The sequence below is a fragment of the Sebastes fasciatus genome, chromosome 6, assembly GCF_043250625.1.
Source record: "Sebastes fasciatus isolate fSebFas1 chromosome 6, fSebFas1.pri, whole genome shotgun sequence".
NCBI classification, from domain to species: domain Eukaryota; kingdom Metazoa; phylum Chordata; class Actinopteri; order Perciformes; family Sebastidae; genus Sebastes; species Sebastes fasciatus.
The window spans coordinates 16,353,182-16,370,348 of NC_133800.1; the positions used below are offsets into that span (position 1 = coordinate 16,353,182).

At 40.0% G+C, this 17,167-nt stretch overlaps 1 protein-coding gene across 8 annotated transcripts in view; it reads right to left on the reverse strand.

Annotated features, from left to right (window-relative positions):
- The window catches only part of ap1b1 (adaptor related protein complex 1 subunit beta 1), a 30,550-nt gene that overhangs the window by 12,156 nt on the left and 1,227 nt on the right, over nt 1-17,167 (reverse strand). For 3 of the 8 annotated variants that reach the window (XM_074637911.1, XM_074637915.1, XM_074637913.1), the window contains exons 2-20: nt 14,794-14,854; nt 12,661-12,766; nt 12,423-12,558; nt 11,466-11,711; nt 11,032-11,222; nt 10,705-10,926; nt 10,401-10,521; nt 9,622-9,717; nt 8,731-8,846; nt 6,896-7,061; nt 5,969-6,067; nt 4,317-4,576; nt 3,408-3,615; nt 3,180-3,200; nt 2,868-3,002; nt 2,257-2,286; nt 2,023-2,160; nt 1,787-1,932; nt 1,569-1,698 (exon numbers count right to left, since the gene is read on the reverse strand). In XM_074637911.1, the coding sequence (XP_074494012.1) occupies nt 1,569-1,698; nt 1,787-1,932; nt 2,023-2,160; nt 2,257-2,286; nt 2,868-3,002; nt 3,180-3,200; nt 3,408-3,615; nt 4,317-4,576; nt 5,969-6,067; nt 6,896-7,061; nt 8,731-8,846; nt 9,622-9,717; nt 10,401-10,521; nt 10,705-10,926; nt 11,032-11,222; nt 11,466-11,711; nt 12,423-12,558; nt 12,661-12,766; nt 14,794-14,830 (2,604 nt within the window). In that variant the 5' untranslated portion in view covers nt 14,831-14,854. The remainder of the gene's footprint in view (nt 1-1,568; nt 1,699-1,786; nt 1,933-2,022; nt 2,161-2,256; nt 2,287-2,867; nt 3,003-3,179; nt 3,201-3,407; nt 3,616-4,316; nt 4,577-5,968; nt 6,068-6,895; nt 7,062-8,730; nt 8,847-9,621; nt 9,718-10,400; nt 10,522-10,704; nt 10,927-11,031; nt 11,223-11,465; nt 11,712-12,422; nt 12,559-12,660; nt 12,767-14,793; nt 14,855-17,167) is intronic. The other 5 variants (XM_074637914.1, XM_074637917.1, XM_074637916.1 and 2 more) reach the window with 3 other exon arrangements.

Consider the following 17,167-nt stretch of genomic DNA (forward strand, 5'->3'; position numbering starts at 1 on the left):
AATGACCCCCACCTCTATCATCCCCCTTGACACTCTTATCTTCTCTCTCCAGCTGCACACAGCACCCGTCCTCAGTTCTGCCAGTTAAAAGAACCGCCCTGATCAAACACACGCCCGCCGCTGCCGCTCTTTTTATTTACAACTTATCACAACCCCTCCCGGAAGGTTGTTTCATGTTTTAATTCTGTTTTATTCACAACAGAGGAATTCAACAGTATAGCTGAATAACAGTGAGGACACATGACTAATCGCTCAAGACACATGGTCATATTTTCCAAGACGCAACGTAATGTCCCAGAGAGATACAGCAGGCCCATGAATATTTCAACCGTGAAGCAATTTCATATTTTAGTCCAGTAAACTTAGGTTATTAAAGATAAATGACTAAGAAGTTGAGATTTTGCCAACTTTAATTTCGAATTCGACAGATTAAGCAAACTAATGTTTTTATTTAATTATCAAAAAGTAGGGGTCAACCAATTATGATATTCAGCATTTTTACGATTATTGGAATCCTTATTTTTCTACCCAATAGCCCATATAATAAATTAATTGAGAAATTGGCTCTGATGCAGTTGCATCAATATCCCGCCCACAGCACTATCTGACTGGTTACACGCCATGCCTTCCAACACTGAAGGCTGCTTTGCCACACAGACGGGAAAAGATGAACACATTCGCAGACTGGAGCTGCTCCAGTAATATCTGAAGCAGTAATATCATGAGCAGATATTACTGAAGTTGTAATAAACATTACAATCCACTCAGTACAATAATATATAAGTTGAAAAAACACCCAGTATTTCCACTGGTCAAGTTCTGCCCTTAGTAATTGTAGTTACTGGATGTAAATTCAGAATGAATTGTAACAACCGGCTTCGTGATCACTAAAGAAAAGGTCTAAAAGAGCAGCAGTATGGGAGTATTACACTCAACCAACACCAGGGAAGAAGACAGACTGCAACATATGCAAAGAAGGTGTCAGCATGGCAAGAGCAATGGCTCTTTTATTTGAAAGATAATGTTAAATGTTTTAAATATAATGTTGAAAAGTTCTCTTTTGCAGCATTTAATTCAAGTTTTGTGTTGGAAATTGTGTTATTCTAAATTTTGACACTAAGATTTTCATTTTTACTGCAAATGCACATTAGGTCCAAATATCGGTTATCAGTCTCCTTGATTACTAATAATCTGTTTCGGCCCTGGAAAAAAACATATCGGTCGATTCCTATCAAAAACTGACATGTCTGCTAACTCCGATTACATTTCAATGCATCTCTGACAGAGTGCTGTCACGATGTCTGAGGCTCTGAGCCCAGTAGGAAGCCATGTTAGGACAGCCAACTTCAGGCCTCAGTGTCCTGATAAGGCCAGTGTTGGCATACATAACAAGTGACAACCGTCTTGTTGACAAGTCGCATCACTGTCACAAGCGTGGCGCTCAAAACTTCAGTCGTCAGTCATTGATGCAAAATGGAAGCAGAAGCAGGGATGCAACGCTACAACTAAAACAAAAACGAGCACAGTCACATAAGATTCAGGGGAAGTGAATATCGTGAAGGCGTTACCTGCAGGTTGTTGAGCGGCTCCATCTTCATGACAGGTCCCACAGTGCTGAGGGGAAGGGCCGCTTCAATACTCTGGTTCGGGCTAAGAGGAGTGAGAATCTGGAGGGGACCAGCCGGAGCGAGACCAAAGCTACAGAGGAACACACAGGGGACATGAAGTGTCACAAAAGGTGTAGATATACAGAAATGTCAGCACATTGCTTAGTAGGTGGTCTTACCTGTTTCTGTTAAACTGGATGGCAAAATCACTCATGATGCTCATAGCTTTATTAGTGAGGGTCATCTCCATTTGGATGACCCCAGCACGGCGGACAAAAGCGCCTGATATCTCCAGACCCTTGGCCTTCATGGCTGGAAGCCAAATCTGAACAGACACAGGATCAGTTATTTTATTAGTGACCAACCACTGGTGTTGCATCATTCTTTGTCTCATCCCAGCTTATGAAAGACTCACTGTTTTAGGGGGGATGTAGGCTCCCATAGTCATACCAACTCCTCCTCCCAGATCAAACAGGTCATCCAGACCGCCGCTAACAGGGGCATTGAAAGAGGCGGGCATCGTAGCTGGAGGAGCACCGAAAGCAGCCCCCATCTGTGGATCGCAAAGCAACACGTTACCTTAACACATTCTATATCACCCTGTACCAAGCTATCAAAGCCCAACAAAAACTCAGACAAAATGACTTACAGCAGGACTTCCTCCGAGGTCTCCGCCAAGCTGGGTAGGAGGGGAAGCACAAAAAAATCAGGTTATCGATTGGTGCAACATTAAATAATATTCTGGAGGATGGATGGAGGGGTGTGAGGGTCTAAGAAATGTCTTTCTGTGATTAATGACAGTTATGGGGTTTACACTATTTACAAGTGACAGCAAGAAGGAGACACCAGCCAGTACAGGAGACATTCTCCTTTTATGTTACTGACCTTTTACTGCCCACACAAGACAGGCTGAGTGGCTATTGAAATCCAATAGGTTTTGTTCAAATGCTACTCGCTAAAGGTGTTTGTTGTGGTGATGAAAAGGTTGTGGGGTATGGTGAACAAGACTTGTGGTGCAAGAAATATAGTGTACTACTGTGCATAGAAGACAATATTTTGACAAGAAACAAAAGGCGAGATTCACTAAAATGATCACCTAAATGGAGTGGGAGACATAAACAATGTAACACAAAGTGCAAACAGGCACAGATCACTGCTGGGGAGGACTACTCAGAGGACACAGTTGTACAACAGGGGATAAGAGGGGCGTTCTAGGCTGTTGCTGGCCTTTACTGGTCCAGCGTGGTCCCCTGGACCAACCTCAGTGGGGCTGTAATCTGGGGGCGATGGGGACTGATGTGGGAGCTGAGGTGACTGAGGAGTGTCCGTCCGCAGGGGAATGGGCGGCTGATTGAAACACATCGCAGAGCCCAGAGATAAGAAAAGAGATGGACTCTAGGATTTAACAGCATGCTTATTGTAGATATCACAGTAATAAAAGATGACAAATGATGAATGAAAATGTCACATTGATGCATGAGAACTACAGTAAAGCAGCAGCGATTAAATCAATCTTCTAAAATGAGCTGACATGGCTTATAAATGGTGTGCCCTCTCCCTCTGTGTAGTTACCGGCTCAGATTCATCCCCCATCTGCAGGTGCAGCATTGAACAAAGAAAGGAAAACACACAGGGGTCAAAAGAAAAAAAGAAAAAGCACCAAAAGGTAGAAAAAAAGACAAAATACAAAGACATATAACCGTCACTAGGTCCCACTGACATTAAGCCTATTACAGATGTGTTTTACATCCTTTCAGAACCTGACAGCTTCACTCAGACAGTGTTGTGTAGAAGACCTACCAGGCTGTCCAGTCCTCCGCCAAGAAGGTCCATAGCACCCATCTGCAAGCCGGAGTTGGCGGGTGGCGGTGGTCCGGTGGTGGTAGGAGGTGTCAGATCCAGGTTAAGCAGATCTCCAAGGAGGTCTCCCTGGGACGGGATAACGGCAGGGGGCGCCTCAGAAACTCCAGCAGCAGAACCTGCATCTGGGCTTTCAACACTCTCCCCACTAGCAGAAATAACACAAGAAGAAATTAAAAAGTAACATTAATTGAGTTTATGCATTTTAGGGATGTCATGATACCAGAAATTTAGTAGTCAATACCAATACCGGGGAAATTCTACGATTCTCGATACCAGTTCGATACCATGGTAAAAAACAAGTTAAACAATAAATCCCATGTTCTTCAGCATCCACTTCTTTAATTACCATTTGCATACTCTTTTTTTGTTAAGAAGTTAAACAGGGGATAATTCCCTCTCTAAAATCTATTTCATATTGCTGTGAACCCACCTCTGGATTTATTCAAGTTTGTTGCAAACAAATACATTTTACAAAATTACATTTGAACACATCATGAGAACATTAGAATTTACCTTCACCCAATACAGAACCTGCGGTACTGAAGAAAAATGAGTAGTCACGTTTTCAGGATTTTAGCATCGACATGGTACTAAAGTTTTCGTGACATCCCTAATGCATTTTATGTCATTTATTTGATTACTAATTTGCAAACTAGATATATGCGATGAGTTGTATGTAAAGGCAGGAAGGAACAAAGAAGAACAGCTGCACTGCTGGAAGGTGTGTTACTCAGCAGATTTGAAGAAAAACATAATAGCAGAGTCAAGAAGCTAGATCCACTTAAATAAACAACCCCCTTTGCCTGCAGTGTTAACACAAAAAAAAAAGAAAAGCGCATGACTCACGATCCAGCACTGCCGGGGAGTCTCTTGTGCTGAACGCCACGGCTTCCCTCAACAAAGGCACTGGGAGGCTTGTGGTAGACAGAGGCCAGAGTACCAATGTGGCAGATGAGCTCCTCCAGCAGTGTGGGCTCAATCAGGTCCGTCTCCTCAGAGATCAGGGGCTTCTCAGCCAGAACCACCTCCTTGGCAGCCACAGGGTCAGTCGAGAGCAGACGCCAGTAGATGTAGCCGCGATCCCTGAGGTCTGGGTTATCGGAGTCCTGCAGACATAGACGAAGAAATGAGGATGAAGGGTTATTATTCATGGTGCGTGTTTAATAAATTCTTAATGCTAGACTCTTTTTTTGTCTTGGCCCCGATATGAGAGACTGAGTTCTCAGGGTTTCAACTAAATCAACCTACATTTATGCATGCAGTAAGATTTTAAAAATGCAGAGAAATGATTTGAGCTCAATGAATAAGAAATATATTTTGTCATAAGGTTCTGTTAAGATATGAGGTACATTTTTCTCCCCATTGCTTCTGTCTGCCTGCCAAGTGCAGGAACTAAATGTTCGCACATCTTTTTCATCCGATGTTGTTGCACAGGTACTACCAGTTTATTGCTTTCTAAGGTTTGTTTTCATTTTTTAAAAGCAACTCGTTACCTGAAACCATTAAAACACAATTAGTGTGGCAGCAGAGTCAGCGCAAACCACTGCATTCATTACTAAGGGAAGTACACGGCTCAGATCCATATTACAATACTCCAGTGTCCCTGGAATGACTAACTAAAAAAGAACTTCTCGGAAAAGATATAAACAGGAGCAAAGTAAAAAGCCATGTCTGATGATTTTTTTTGTTTTGTTTTTGTTTTATATATTAAGACGATTATTCATGTGTATATGTGATAAACATTAAAGCATCAGTGGGTAGAAATGGAGCCAATATGATTCATAAAAAAAGTTATGCTGTTATCTGTGCTCCTAATGGCATCTAGAAGATTTCCCAGACCGGAGGAAAACAACCAATCAGAGCCGTCCAGCGTCCGTCTCTGAGCAGCTGTCAATCACTCGCGAACTCCGATCAAACTAGGCTGTAAAATGAGAGAGGTTGTGACCTGGCAGCTTTCTCATTTTACAGCTAAACAGTACACTACAAGATGTTTCTGAAAACATTTGAGGCGAGAAATAGGCATTACAGTAACAAAATATGGATTCATATTTGATCAGCGATGCCTAGTTTGACCGTTTGATTGGAATTCGCATGTGTTCTACGTTGAATGAAAAGCCGATAGGAACGCTCTCTCTGAAATGAACTGTGATTGACCAAAGTCTCCTGTCACGGGCTAGATCTTTTAAAGCCTGAAAACGGAGCCATGAGGAGGAGCAGAAGTCTAGTTATCTCTCAGAACACTTGAATTACAATATGCTGAAAGGTTATTATGGAATTTTTGCCTAAGGATGCCAAAAACATTCTGCCTACTGCGGGTTTAAGTTATTCATTATTTAAATCATAGAAAGGGGTAGGGCAGTGTTTACTTCTGCCTACTCCTTTTCAAACATATAATAAACTAGGGGAAGACATGCAGAGTAAGTGAGGATTGTCAAATATGTGTAGACAGAGATGATGGAAGGAACATAAAGTGTGCGTGTGCGTGTTTTGTTTCTCACCTGCGTGGCGAGGCTCAACACCTGCTGCACCAGCTCCTGGGTCTCGGTGGGCTTTTTCAGGAACAACTTGACGATTGCCGTCAGCAGCTGCAACTGCACCTAGAGGACACAGTGAGCACATACAGTACGTTACAACTGCTCACATACTACTTTTAAACGTAGCCAGTGTAAAACAGAGACAAGGTGCCTCTTAACAATGATCTTTTAACAATGAGCTGCACTGAACCACAATAACCTCATAATAAATAAACAAAGTTTAAACTCCTTTTACTTCTCAGGGCTTTAGGGTTCCGATGGATACCACACCCTGCTAAACAGTAAATATTCCAACTACTAGTTTAATCTGCAGTTACCAAACAGCACAAAATGGAACATTTTATGTATAATGCTTTTGTTTTTACCCACAAAATCACTTAGTATAATCAGGAAAGCCCCTCCAAGGCAATAATATGGGAACCGATCTATTACTTAGGGGAAGTGTCTAACCAAGTAGAGCCTGTTGTAATCCCACAACGAACTGTGGCTGAACACTCTCCAAAGTAAAGGCTGGCTTCTCTACACAATGTGTGTCTGAGCCAGATATAAAAAGTGTTACCATTATTACCATTACATTTTATTAAGCACGGTTCATCTGAGTAAAACAACATATATTATTCATCTAAAGATTCTTTAATTTCTCTCACACTACCACAGGTTTTGTCATTTAAATAAGACCGGTTCTCTGTAGTAGTACTGCATTTGTGTAGGGCTTGTCACCTCCGTTCCCACTGCTCTGCAGCAGCTTTCCAATGACTTTAATTATTTCCAACTACAGAAACCAATGTGTGCTACTTACTGCCAGCACTCGCTGCAAATTATTGGTGCCACTACCATTAAAAATGGATTTCCAACTTTTCTAACAACCTCCCCACACTCCCCTAAACACACCTGAGTGCTTTCATCATGGAAACCCTCCAAAAAGCTCTCCAGCAGCTCATCAGCGTTGTCAATGCGCTCAGCGTACTCTCCCACAATCCAGATCATGGCGGCACGTGCCTCCGGCTCATCCAGGGAGTCCAGGTTTTCACACAGGGTGGCGATCACGCTCTCATACCTGGAAACAGTCACAAAAAACAACATGATATGCACTCAAATATTGCAACTGTATTAGGAGAAACAAAGAAATTAAACAGTCACGTGGAGCAAATTACTATAATTTACATACAACTTCATTGATCTATTTATGAAAAAGGGGGACAGAAAATAAAACGGTAAAACATGCTGTCGGATAAACAGCTACCACATGTCCCCGGCTTATAAAACGTGTTAGCACACAACTGCCTACTTTCACATGCAGCACACACAGAGCATCATTAGCAGCATTACTTTGGAGTTGTGTGTTCTGGCACTCTGACAAATGTAAATCCAATATTCACTGTCCTTTTAGCTCTGGATTGATCTTTGGATCTTTCACTGATGTTTTCTGCAGTGGTTGACAAATTCATGTTGTTGAGGCATTTCATTTACATAATGCGTTTATTACAAGATATGTCGAGGCAGAAAGATTCAGTTGATGTCTAATTAATAGAAAAGGCAGAAGTTTGAGTGGGTAGTGACTCATATAGCTACAAGGCTTGAGACATGCCCAGCTGGAAAGTTTTCAAAGCCGCTCCCTTGGAGACTCACGACTCCACGGTGATGGTCTACTGCTGACAATGTGGGAGAGGTTTCTGTCTCGCACATGAATCCACTCTGCTGGATCCACAGCAGGAGTCATGCTCCAGACGAATCTGCCTGACCTTTGACCGGCTGCAATCAAGGCAGGGTTTTAAGGGCTGTCCACTCTCTGTGCTACTGAGGACAATTTTATTCTCTAAAAGCTTTTTTTTGCATGCCTTTCAGGATGAAGGCCAAGCTGAAAACAGTCTTTGTCTGTGTAATGAGCTCCTGACATTTTAATACCAAGAGAAAATAATAAGAGGATCAGTGAAGTGGAACAGTCAGGGTGTCTGCTCGTGTATAATAATAAGTGTGACTAAATACAGTAGCTCTTAAATGTCACCAGCAGACAACAATGCAAAGCATGTAATAGGTCATACAATATAATACTTAAAAATGGCTCACTTGAGTGCTAAGTGCTAAGTGTTGGGAATCACCAGAGGCCCCACGTTACGATATTATCAAGATACTTAAATCATGATACGATCTTGTTCCGATTTTATACATTTTGTGAGTATAGCGATAAGATATATTGCGATTTACTTTACGTTTGTCAACATCTGTTTTATCTAATAAGATACAGTTTTTATTCTGTTCATTATTTAGCGTTCTTCCCGCTTGATTCCTTAGGTTTTCTAGTTTCATATGATACCAGAATCTCCACTCTAGCTTTAAGACTGAGCCTGCTACAACCTCTGAAAGACAGAATAGCGTAGGATGTTTAAAATAAGAGATTGTGTATCGATACAATATTGCCATGCAAAATTTTGCGATACTATGCTGTATCGATTTTTTCCCCCACCCCTACTGAGTGCCTAGTCAAGCATTGATAGAGGTGTAAGGTGATGTGTATGATGATTTGTGCCTTATATATCTGTTTGAAGATAAAACATCAGCCTCACAGCAATATCAGCATCCACAAGTTCCCAGTCCTGATGTATGTATCATGAAGTAAAGTGCAAACTCAACAATCTGCATTGCTCAACTGTTAAGACTGAATTTGGACAATGAAGCGTTAACAAAGATTGTGCAAACGGTCACACTGAGGCCTAAGAGGAACCTACTTGTTGGGGTACTTGCGAAAGATGTCCTTGATGACCACAATGGCCTCTTGCACCACATAGTTGACCTTGGTTTGGATGAGGTCCAGCAGCGTGCTGACACAGCGCTCCGCTGATTGCTAATGAATGGAGAGATGAAAATAAATCTGTCATGATGATAGGTCTGCAGATTAAAAAACAATAGAGACAAATGCATAAATTATATATGCAGAACGATTAAGTAGAAAACTAGTTCCATACTGTGACATATATTACTCAACAAATCTGCTGAGTAGGTAATACACTTTCCAGCAGTGTCAAGCTGTGCAGCTGTTCCTCTTTGTTCCTTCCTGTCTTTAACAACTCTACTTTCCAATGATCGAGAAGGACTTATATCAGCAGTTTAATAATAAATCAGGCTTATATTGTATTTGAAAATCACCAGGAACACCTAGTTTGCAACTAGTTTTCAACTGTCGGTCATCAGGGGGGTAAAAAAAACGTGGAATTTTCCCTCTAAAATGAAAAGCTTATAGGCTTTGAAATATTATATAATTTTATATGAAATATTTTGTAATGTAAATTACTAGAAACAACAGAGTGGCTTTATACATTTAACTTGAGGCTTAAAATGATGTACTGTATACTGTTCCAAAATGGAAACCGTAATAAACTGTAGTGTAATTTGTTTTATGAAAACACAGCCCTGTCATGACGATAGAGCTACCTTGTATTCATTATAAAAATACAACCACTGTGCCTGACTGGTGGCCTTTAGGATTTACAGTGTTATGATCTGATTGAGTCCAAGGACCAGCAAACATGAACAATTGTATAAACTAATGCTTTACTGTTGAACAACATAGTTGACAAGAACAGAACATCTGGCGACAGCGTGACATCATCTCCACCCACCTCTACTTTGATGGCACAGCGGCCAATGGCTCTGACCGCTTTACGGACAAAGTCCACATCCACCTCAGTGGCGTACTCCTTCAGCTCAGCCAGGACCTGCAGCGAGACAGACAAGCATTAGTGTCACTCAGGGCGCTTTCAAATCCGTTTGGCTAGTCCGAATCAGAGTGAAATTTATACTTTTGGTTTGTTTTCTATTTAGTCTGGTTCGGTTTCACAGTGTACAAATTAAAGCAGACCAAATCAAAAAAATAATTTGCTGAGGGGCATGTATGAAAGAGCAAATTTATCTTTTACGTCTTGAGAGCTGCCACTTCTATGCAGGAAATTGCTGACATTGAATTATTGATGTCGAAGTGTTTTCACTTTGACTCAGCATTGATCTACTTTACTGTGTGCACGAATCCTTTCTCTTCCAGTTTATCTCGAATGACCTTAGAAACGTCACTATTTTTGTGGACTTTATTTAGCATATTCTTCTGTATGTTCTCTTCGGCCCAGAAGTCCAGGTCAGTCCTCTCCCACTCATGGAAACCTGTCATTTCCCTGTGTCCATCTCAACAAATGCCCACACAGGCAGCCATTTCCGAGTACGATTACTGCGTTTACAACCGCCCAAACGAACCGCACCAGGGGTTGATTCAAATGGACTAAATGTTGCTTATGAAAGTGCCCTTTGATGATCTTGTGAACGATATTTTTGCTTTCTTAAAAACACTAAGATAATGGTTTCACAACTTTTACAGCACAATGAAGTTTTACAGCTGTGGGTGCGTTACCTGGGCGATGTTAGCTTGAGATGCTAGGCGAATCATGATGTCCAGCTTCTCCAGTTTGACATAGATTGGGTCATTGTACTTTACAAAGAAAACCTTCATCTCGTGTTTCAGGATCTCCGGGCTAAAAAGAAAAAAAATAGTTTTATTTGTGGCAATCAACTGTAACACAACATACAACAAGGTAAAAAGGAATCCAACTGGAATGTACAAGGCTACAATAAATGCAGCTTTTATTAAGGGCCTGATATTCATTAAGTATAAAGAATACTAATGAGACATCCCCAGGTCATCGCGCCACATTTACCGTCTCTGTACGATGAGGTTGATGTTTCTGAGAGCCACATATTGCAACTCTGGCTCAGCAGAGAGGAGAGTGACCAGTGGAGGGGCGAGCTTCTTCAGCAGGGTGCCATAGTAGTCCAAGTCTTTGGGCAGCATCTCCATGAACTTCATTAAAACTTTAACAGCTGACAACACCACTGCAGAGTTGGCGTGGGAGAGCCGTGGGGTCACACGCTCACAGATGCTAGCAGATGTTGATGGGAGAGGGAGAGAGCAGGAAATGACAGTGTTTACTGGGTGCGTTTGCTAAATGCCATGCAGTGTTAATGAAGGCAGTGCATTCTGTTACCTTTGGGACTCGCGGTCATCACGAGGTGTGTAATTGGCCAGGCAGTCAAGAATGAATATCTGTCCCCACTCTGTACACTCATTTAAAGCGGTCAACAACTTGTTGATGGTCTGAGGGTTCAGGTCCAGTAGATTACTGTTGGGGTGAGACTCTGCTATCTCAGACAGCGCTGCCACTGCGTTTGCTACAACCTAAAGATGAGACGAGAGTACAGATAAATGCTGACAGAAAGATAGAAGTCCCCATCCGTATTAAGATATAAACAAGAGGTCTAACACAATTCTGGCAAAATGATGAACATTTGTGTGCCAGCAAATGGCTTATCAGTGACAGGCAGAGCTGGGGCTTGTAGCCAGCTGTGTCACCACACTGAGTGATAAATCTAATCTGGCTGGCTCAATAGCCAGCAAGCAGGCTGCCTGAAGGAGTCGTACCATGGGGTTGGAGTCGGAGATGAGATCTTTCAGGGTGTCCAGGAAGCCTTGGTCCTCCACCAACTGGGCGTTGATATCATGGAGCTTGGCTACACACACAGCGGCCGTCTTCCTCACATACGGGTCTTCGTCCTTCAGACATTTCCTCAGTGGCTCACAGAGGTACTCAGTGATCTTGTCCACACGGATGCAGCCCATTGTACGAACAGCGAGGGCCCGGATTAGAGGGTTAGGGTCTTCACAGTCCTAGATGGGTGGTTCAGAGAGGTCACATGTATGGTCACAACTCTTCATTTATTTCTATATCATACTACATCATCTGACAGACGTTTATATGTATCTAACATTCGTTTGCGTTAGCATTCTGTGACGAATTAAAACATATATTGAGATGTCACTGCTATTGTAGTATGATAAAAGAGAAGAAAGAAAAATCAATCTTCAACGGATACGGTTGGCTGTGTTCAATTTAAACTGATACCTTGAGGTTTGGCAATTATCTCATTGAATTCAGAGAGATAATGACAAGTCACTTTACACAGCTGCACAGAGAAGTGTAGTCAAAAGCAGCATGCATGAGTAGGTTCAAATTAGCAAGAGAATATTTATTCTCCCAATCGTACAGTGCTACACAAGCATTTCTTTCCCTCTGTATATAACATGAGCAGTCTGAAACTTCCTGGTACCAAGAGTTTGTCCAAATGGTGGAATTTTAATCAAATTATAATATTTATGTTAACAATTTCACAAATAAAATTAAGATTTCCCTTGTTAATACTTTTATTACTAAAATTATTTTTGGCACGACAAGCTGTGCAAGAACTCAAGGACTGCACAAATCTTTTTATGTACCAGGCAAGCAAGCTCTAATTGCACTGATTACAGCACTTGAATGATAAATTATGAATTGATCATTTTCATATAGTTTGTACACATTAATGAGAGATTGAGCTTTACCTTTACAAAGGTGTTAACAGCCATGATTGCCATGTCTGGCTGACTCTTGGCATAGTTCATCAGGTAAAGGTAGACCAGCTTTTTCAGTTCCAGGTTGTCCGTCTGCATGCAGTTCACAACATCTGGGAACAGAGCGCTGAAGGAGGGACAAGGTGTTATATTACTACCGACTCAAGATGGAGGGGTGATTTGTTACAGTGCATTATTCAAGTGTGGATGTTTCGGACACCTGACTCACCTCACATCCTTGCCAACTGTCATGGATGCAATGACCTTCTTCACAGCCTCCTTCTTCTTCTCTTTCTTATCACTGTTTAGCTCTGCCTTGAGCTCAAAGATCTCCCCTGTACACACAACAGAAAAAGGGCAATCACACATCATGTAATCCATGTGTGATGTAGGGGGGTGGAAAGGAGTACTCTGCAGCTAACATTGACCTCTTTCCCAGCAGTTTCTGATACTAGTGGGTGGTATTGGTTGTCAGGGGTTTATGTGCACATGCTGCAAGCAACCATCCTGATATAGACTGCATGAGGGATTTTTTTAAGCCCCCATCACCTTCTTCCGCATTTATTGTGTAACCAGCTCACTGTGGCTGCTGCTTCTTCTACCATTCTTCCCTTGCAATATCTAAGACAAAATATTGCCCATATCTTGATGTTTTTATTTAACGATGAGTTAGCACATCACTGACTTTGGTGACGAAGGAGACACTTTCAATAACTGCTGCACCTTATAAATCTTCTGGCGCTCAAATGATAGAAAGTTTTTATTACAAAGCTGCAGCAGGACGTGCTCATTTGGCATTATTAGTAGCTGGACAGCAGCAGAATTACAGCTCCAATAACATGGCAAATGTGCAAAAGTCATGTTACCTGACTGTTGATGAGTAGGGCTAAACCGATTATTCAATATGATCTTTTATCAACTTACACAACAAAACTTGGTATTGAAGTTCTTAATTTACGTGTTTACATGAAATTCTGCATACTTTTGTATCGTAGTACATATATCTAAGGCAAAAAAATATTCTTATTAATATCATAACTGGTCACATGCTGATCTCTCTGATAGTGGAGATGCCAATTAGGACTAGGCAATATGGCCAAAATCTTCTATCATTATGTAGGTCATCTCATATCTCGATAACAATAGAGTATATACATATCACGATATAGCAGATTTTCTGGTAATTCAATAAATAAATACTCCATATGAAATAACCAAATGGTAAAGTCTATTTTGTGTACTGCTGTGTGAATTAAATACTTGACAAATGAAAGTACTGAGTATTTTCTAATTTAAAAAACTTGAGTGCAAAATGAACATAACAGTTTTAAGTGAAATTATAGAGAAAAATAAATAAATATAGGCCTAGCCTATAACACGATAGAAAAATATATAAGAGAGACATTCATATGTCATTTTTACTTGATTTGGTTTTTCAGGGGGGGTTGTTGCTTTGTTCAAAACTGAAAGATACTCAACCTTAATTAGTTTACATTTCAGTACATAGTGTCACTACTAAACATACACTGTCAATACACTGTCAATTTTGGGCTTAAATTTGAGTGTACCTACTTTGAGTTTCCCAGACATTGTAAACCACTAATCACTCCAAATCTCCTTTAAGATGTTAGCAACAGACTGCCCACACAGCGACATCGGGCAGATGCACAGAAAAAGCACATACTGAAAAAAAATATGCTCTCATGCCTCGAGCAATCCTAACAAACATAAGAAGTCTATACACCATCACTCCTAAGCATCTGTTTACAATTCCAAAGCCCTATGTGTGGGAACATGTACTGGGTCATGTGAGAAGAGCCACACAAATACAACAGGAGGCACAGCAGGACCGATAAATCACTGACAGCTAATGCTCAACATGTCTAATCTGATTTACAATAACCAGAGCTGTTCAGTTCTTGGCAACAACGTCATTACAAAGCAGGGTGATGATAACATCTTTAGTTACATTTTTGTTTATATATATATTCAGTACCTCAAACTTCAACAGAATATGCATATATGTCTGGAGAAAATCTTAAAATCTTGAATTGAGTGAGCATCTTTGGCTTCATAGCTCACATGATAATGAAGATGTCACACATCATGTTGCCCTGAAAGCACTGATATCTCAAGTTAATTAAACTATTTTAATTACAAAAGACAAGGTCTCCCTTTGCAGAGATAATAATTCAGCACCACCCAGCTGACTATGCCACAAAAGGCACAAACCACAACAATAAAAAATACCACGAAATAATGCAATGATTGAGAAATGATTATATTAAGAAACCTGTAACTTGTCACAGAGTTTTACATGTTAAATCATTTATCTTATGAATTAACAAATCAGTTGTCTGACCTTTCTTGGTAGTGGTGAAGTACTTGGAGTCCGTCATCTTGGATCCAAATTGTCGATTCTCCTGCAAAAGACAAGAGAGGGTGAGAAAGATGACTGTGAAATCTTTTCCTGAATGGAAACTTGGAGCAACACAAGAGCAACAGGAAACACTAGAAGTGCAAGCACAGGGAAAAGAAAGGAATTCCTGTCTTCTCCTGCACAAATGGCAGAGATCTGTCAGAGAGAAGAAAACAATGGATTTCGCTAAGAAAAAATACACTAATGTCTCCTCTTTAAACATGAATCTTGTTGGACAGCATGTATGTGACCAACCATATCTCTTCACTTCTGCAGAATGTACTATGTACTTCCTGTTGGTGATTTCCACTCTTGGTGCAGTGCCTCTCTGCAAAGGATCGTCTCCCATTTACGCAACAATATTTCCTGCTGTCAAACTTGAGCAATAGTGCTTAAGTTAAAGGGAATGCTTGCTCAGTTTAACCCAAAAGAAAAGATTAAAAAGTGAAACATTATTCTGCTAGAGGGGAAATAAAACCGGGATTTACTAAAAAAAAATTGACCATGAAATTTTTTGTCTTATGGACTCTTTCTGTTGTCTTTTTCAAGTCAAGACAAAGCGTTTATTGTCATATGCACAGTTTCCCTGTACAATGAAATTCTCTGAATGCTGGTTACAAGGAAACACAAAGTATAAGAAATATATACAAGAAAATAGATTAAGTTTAGTTTTGCCCTGAATATACAGTGAGCATTTTCTGTTGTTAATGTTAATGACAACACACTGATAAGGGCCATCATGTATTGTTATGTTATATCATGATTATGATAGATAGATAGATAGATAGATAGATAGATAGATAGATAGATAGATAGATAGATAGATAGATAGATAGATAGATAGATAGATAGATAGATAGTAAGTAGCTTTATTGATCCCGAGGAAAATTCAAGTTTCCAGCATCACAGTTCCACAGTGTAAAAACATGTTGGTAAAAAGGCAGTAAAAAAAGTTAGTAGTGCAAAGTACAAAAAAATATACCAGATATAAAAATACAAGGAGATGAAGAAAACTGTTAAAAATGAATATAGTGCAGGGTAACTCCAGTAGCTTAGTCTATGAAAGTGCTCTGTGTGCATTATTATTATTATAATAAATACTCTATCACCACAATACTAATATTGATGTAGCTAGTCCCTGGCAGAAACAGATGGCATCTCAGTAAAAAAAAGATATCATTATCATAGGTAACAACATCATTAGCCTTTCATTAATTTGACTGATTGCCTATTAAGCAGTGTTATCCTAATAAGGTTGAACTGTGCAATATCATTTTCCACTTGTGCAATTTTGTTAATAGTCTGTTTATTGTCAATGCTGTATATACTGCTCCTATTTTTATACTCCTTCTATTTAAATGGTTTATATTTTGTTACACTTTGCTTAGCTCTTTTTTACTGTGTTAGCTGATGCATCTTGTTTTTTCCACTATCCCCTTTGCTGCTGTACACTGCGGGACTAATAAAGGAATATCTTATCTTATCTTATCTTAACTAATATAGTGAAACTTGCAGGAACAATGATGTTAGCAGGGAGTGATGTACAAATACAAGGAGCTGAAGAAAACTGTTAAAACTGAATATAGTGCAGGGTAACAGCTGTGATACACGACTATTAAAAAGTGAATATAGTGCAGAAGAGACTGTTAAAAATGAGTATAGTGCAGGGTAACTCCAGTAGCTTAGTCTATGAAAGTGCACTGTGTGCATTATTATTATAATAAATACTCTATCACCACAATACTAATATTGATGTAGCTAGTCCCTGGCAGAAACAGATGGCATCTCAGTAAAAAAATATATCATTATCATAGGTAATAACATCTTTAGCCTTTCATTTATTTGACTGATTGTGTTATCCTAATAAGGTTGAACTAATATAGTGAAACTTGCAGGAACAATGATGTTAGCAGGGAGGAGTGATGTTGATAGTTATTTGACACCAAGTCTAAATGAATGACAGAGGCCTATCACTAATTAACTTGCCATTAATAACAATGAACTGCATCTAGAAAACAGAGCATTTCATTAATCTAACATATCAGTTTATCATTATTCTTCACTGATCTTCGTGTAAATAGTTAGCTGTCAACATTAAAAAAGTGAATATAGTGCAGAAGAGACTGTTAAAAATGAGTATAGTGCAGGGTAACTCCAGTAGCTTAGTCTATGAAAGTGCTCTGTGTGCATTATTATTACAATAAATACTCTATCACCACAATACTAATATTGATGTAGCTAGTCCCTGGCAGAAACAGATGGCTTCTCAGTAAAAAAATATATCATTATCATAGGTAATAACATCATTAGCCTTTCA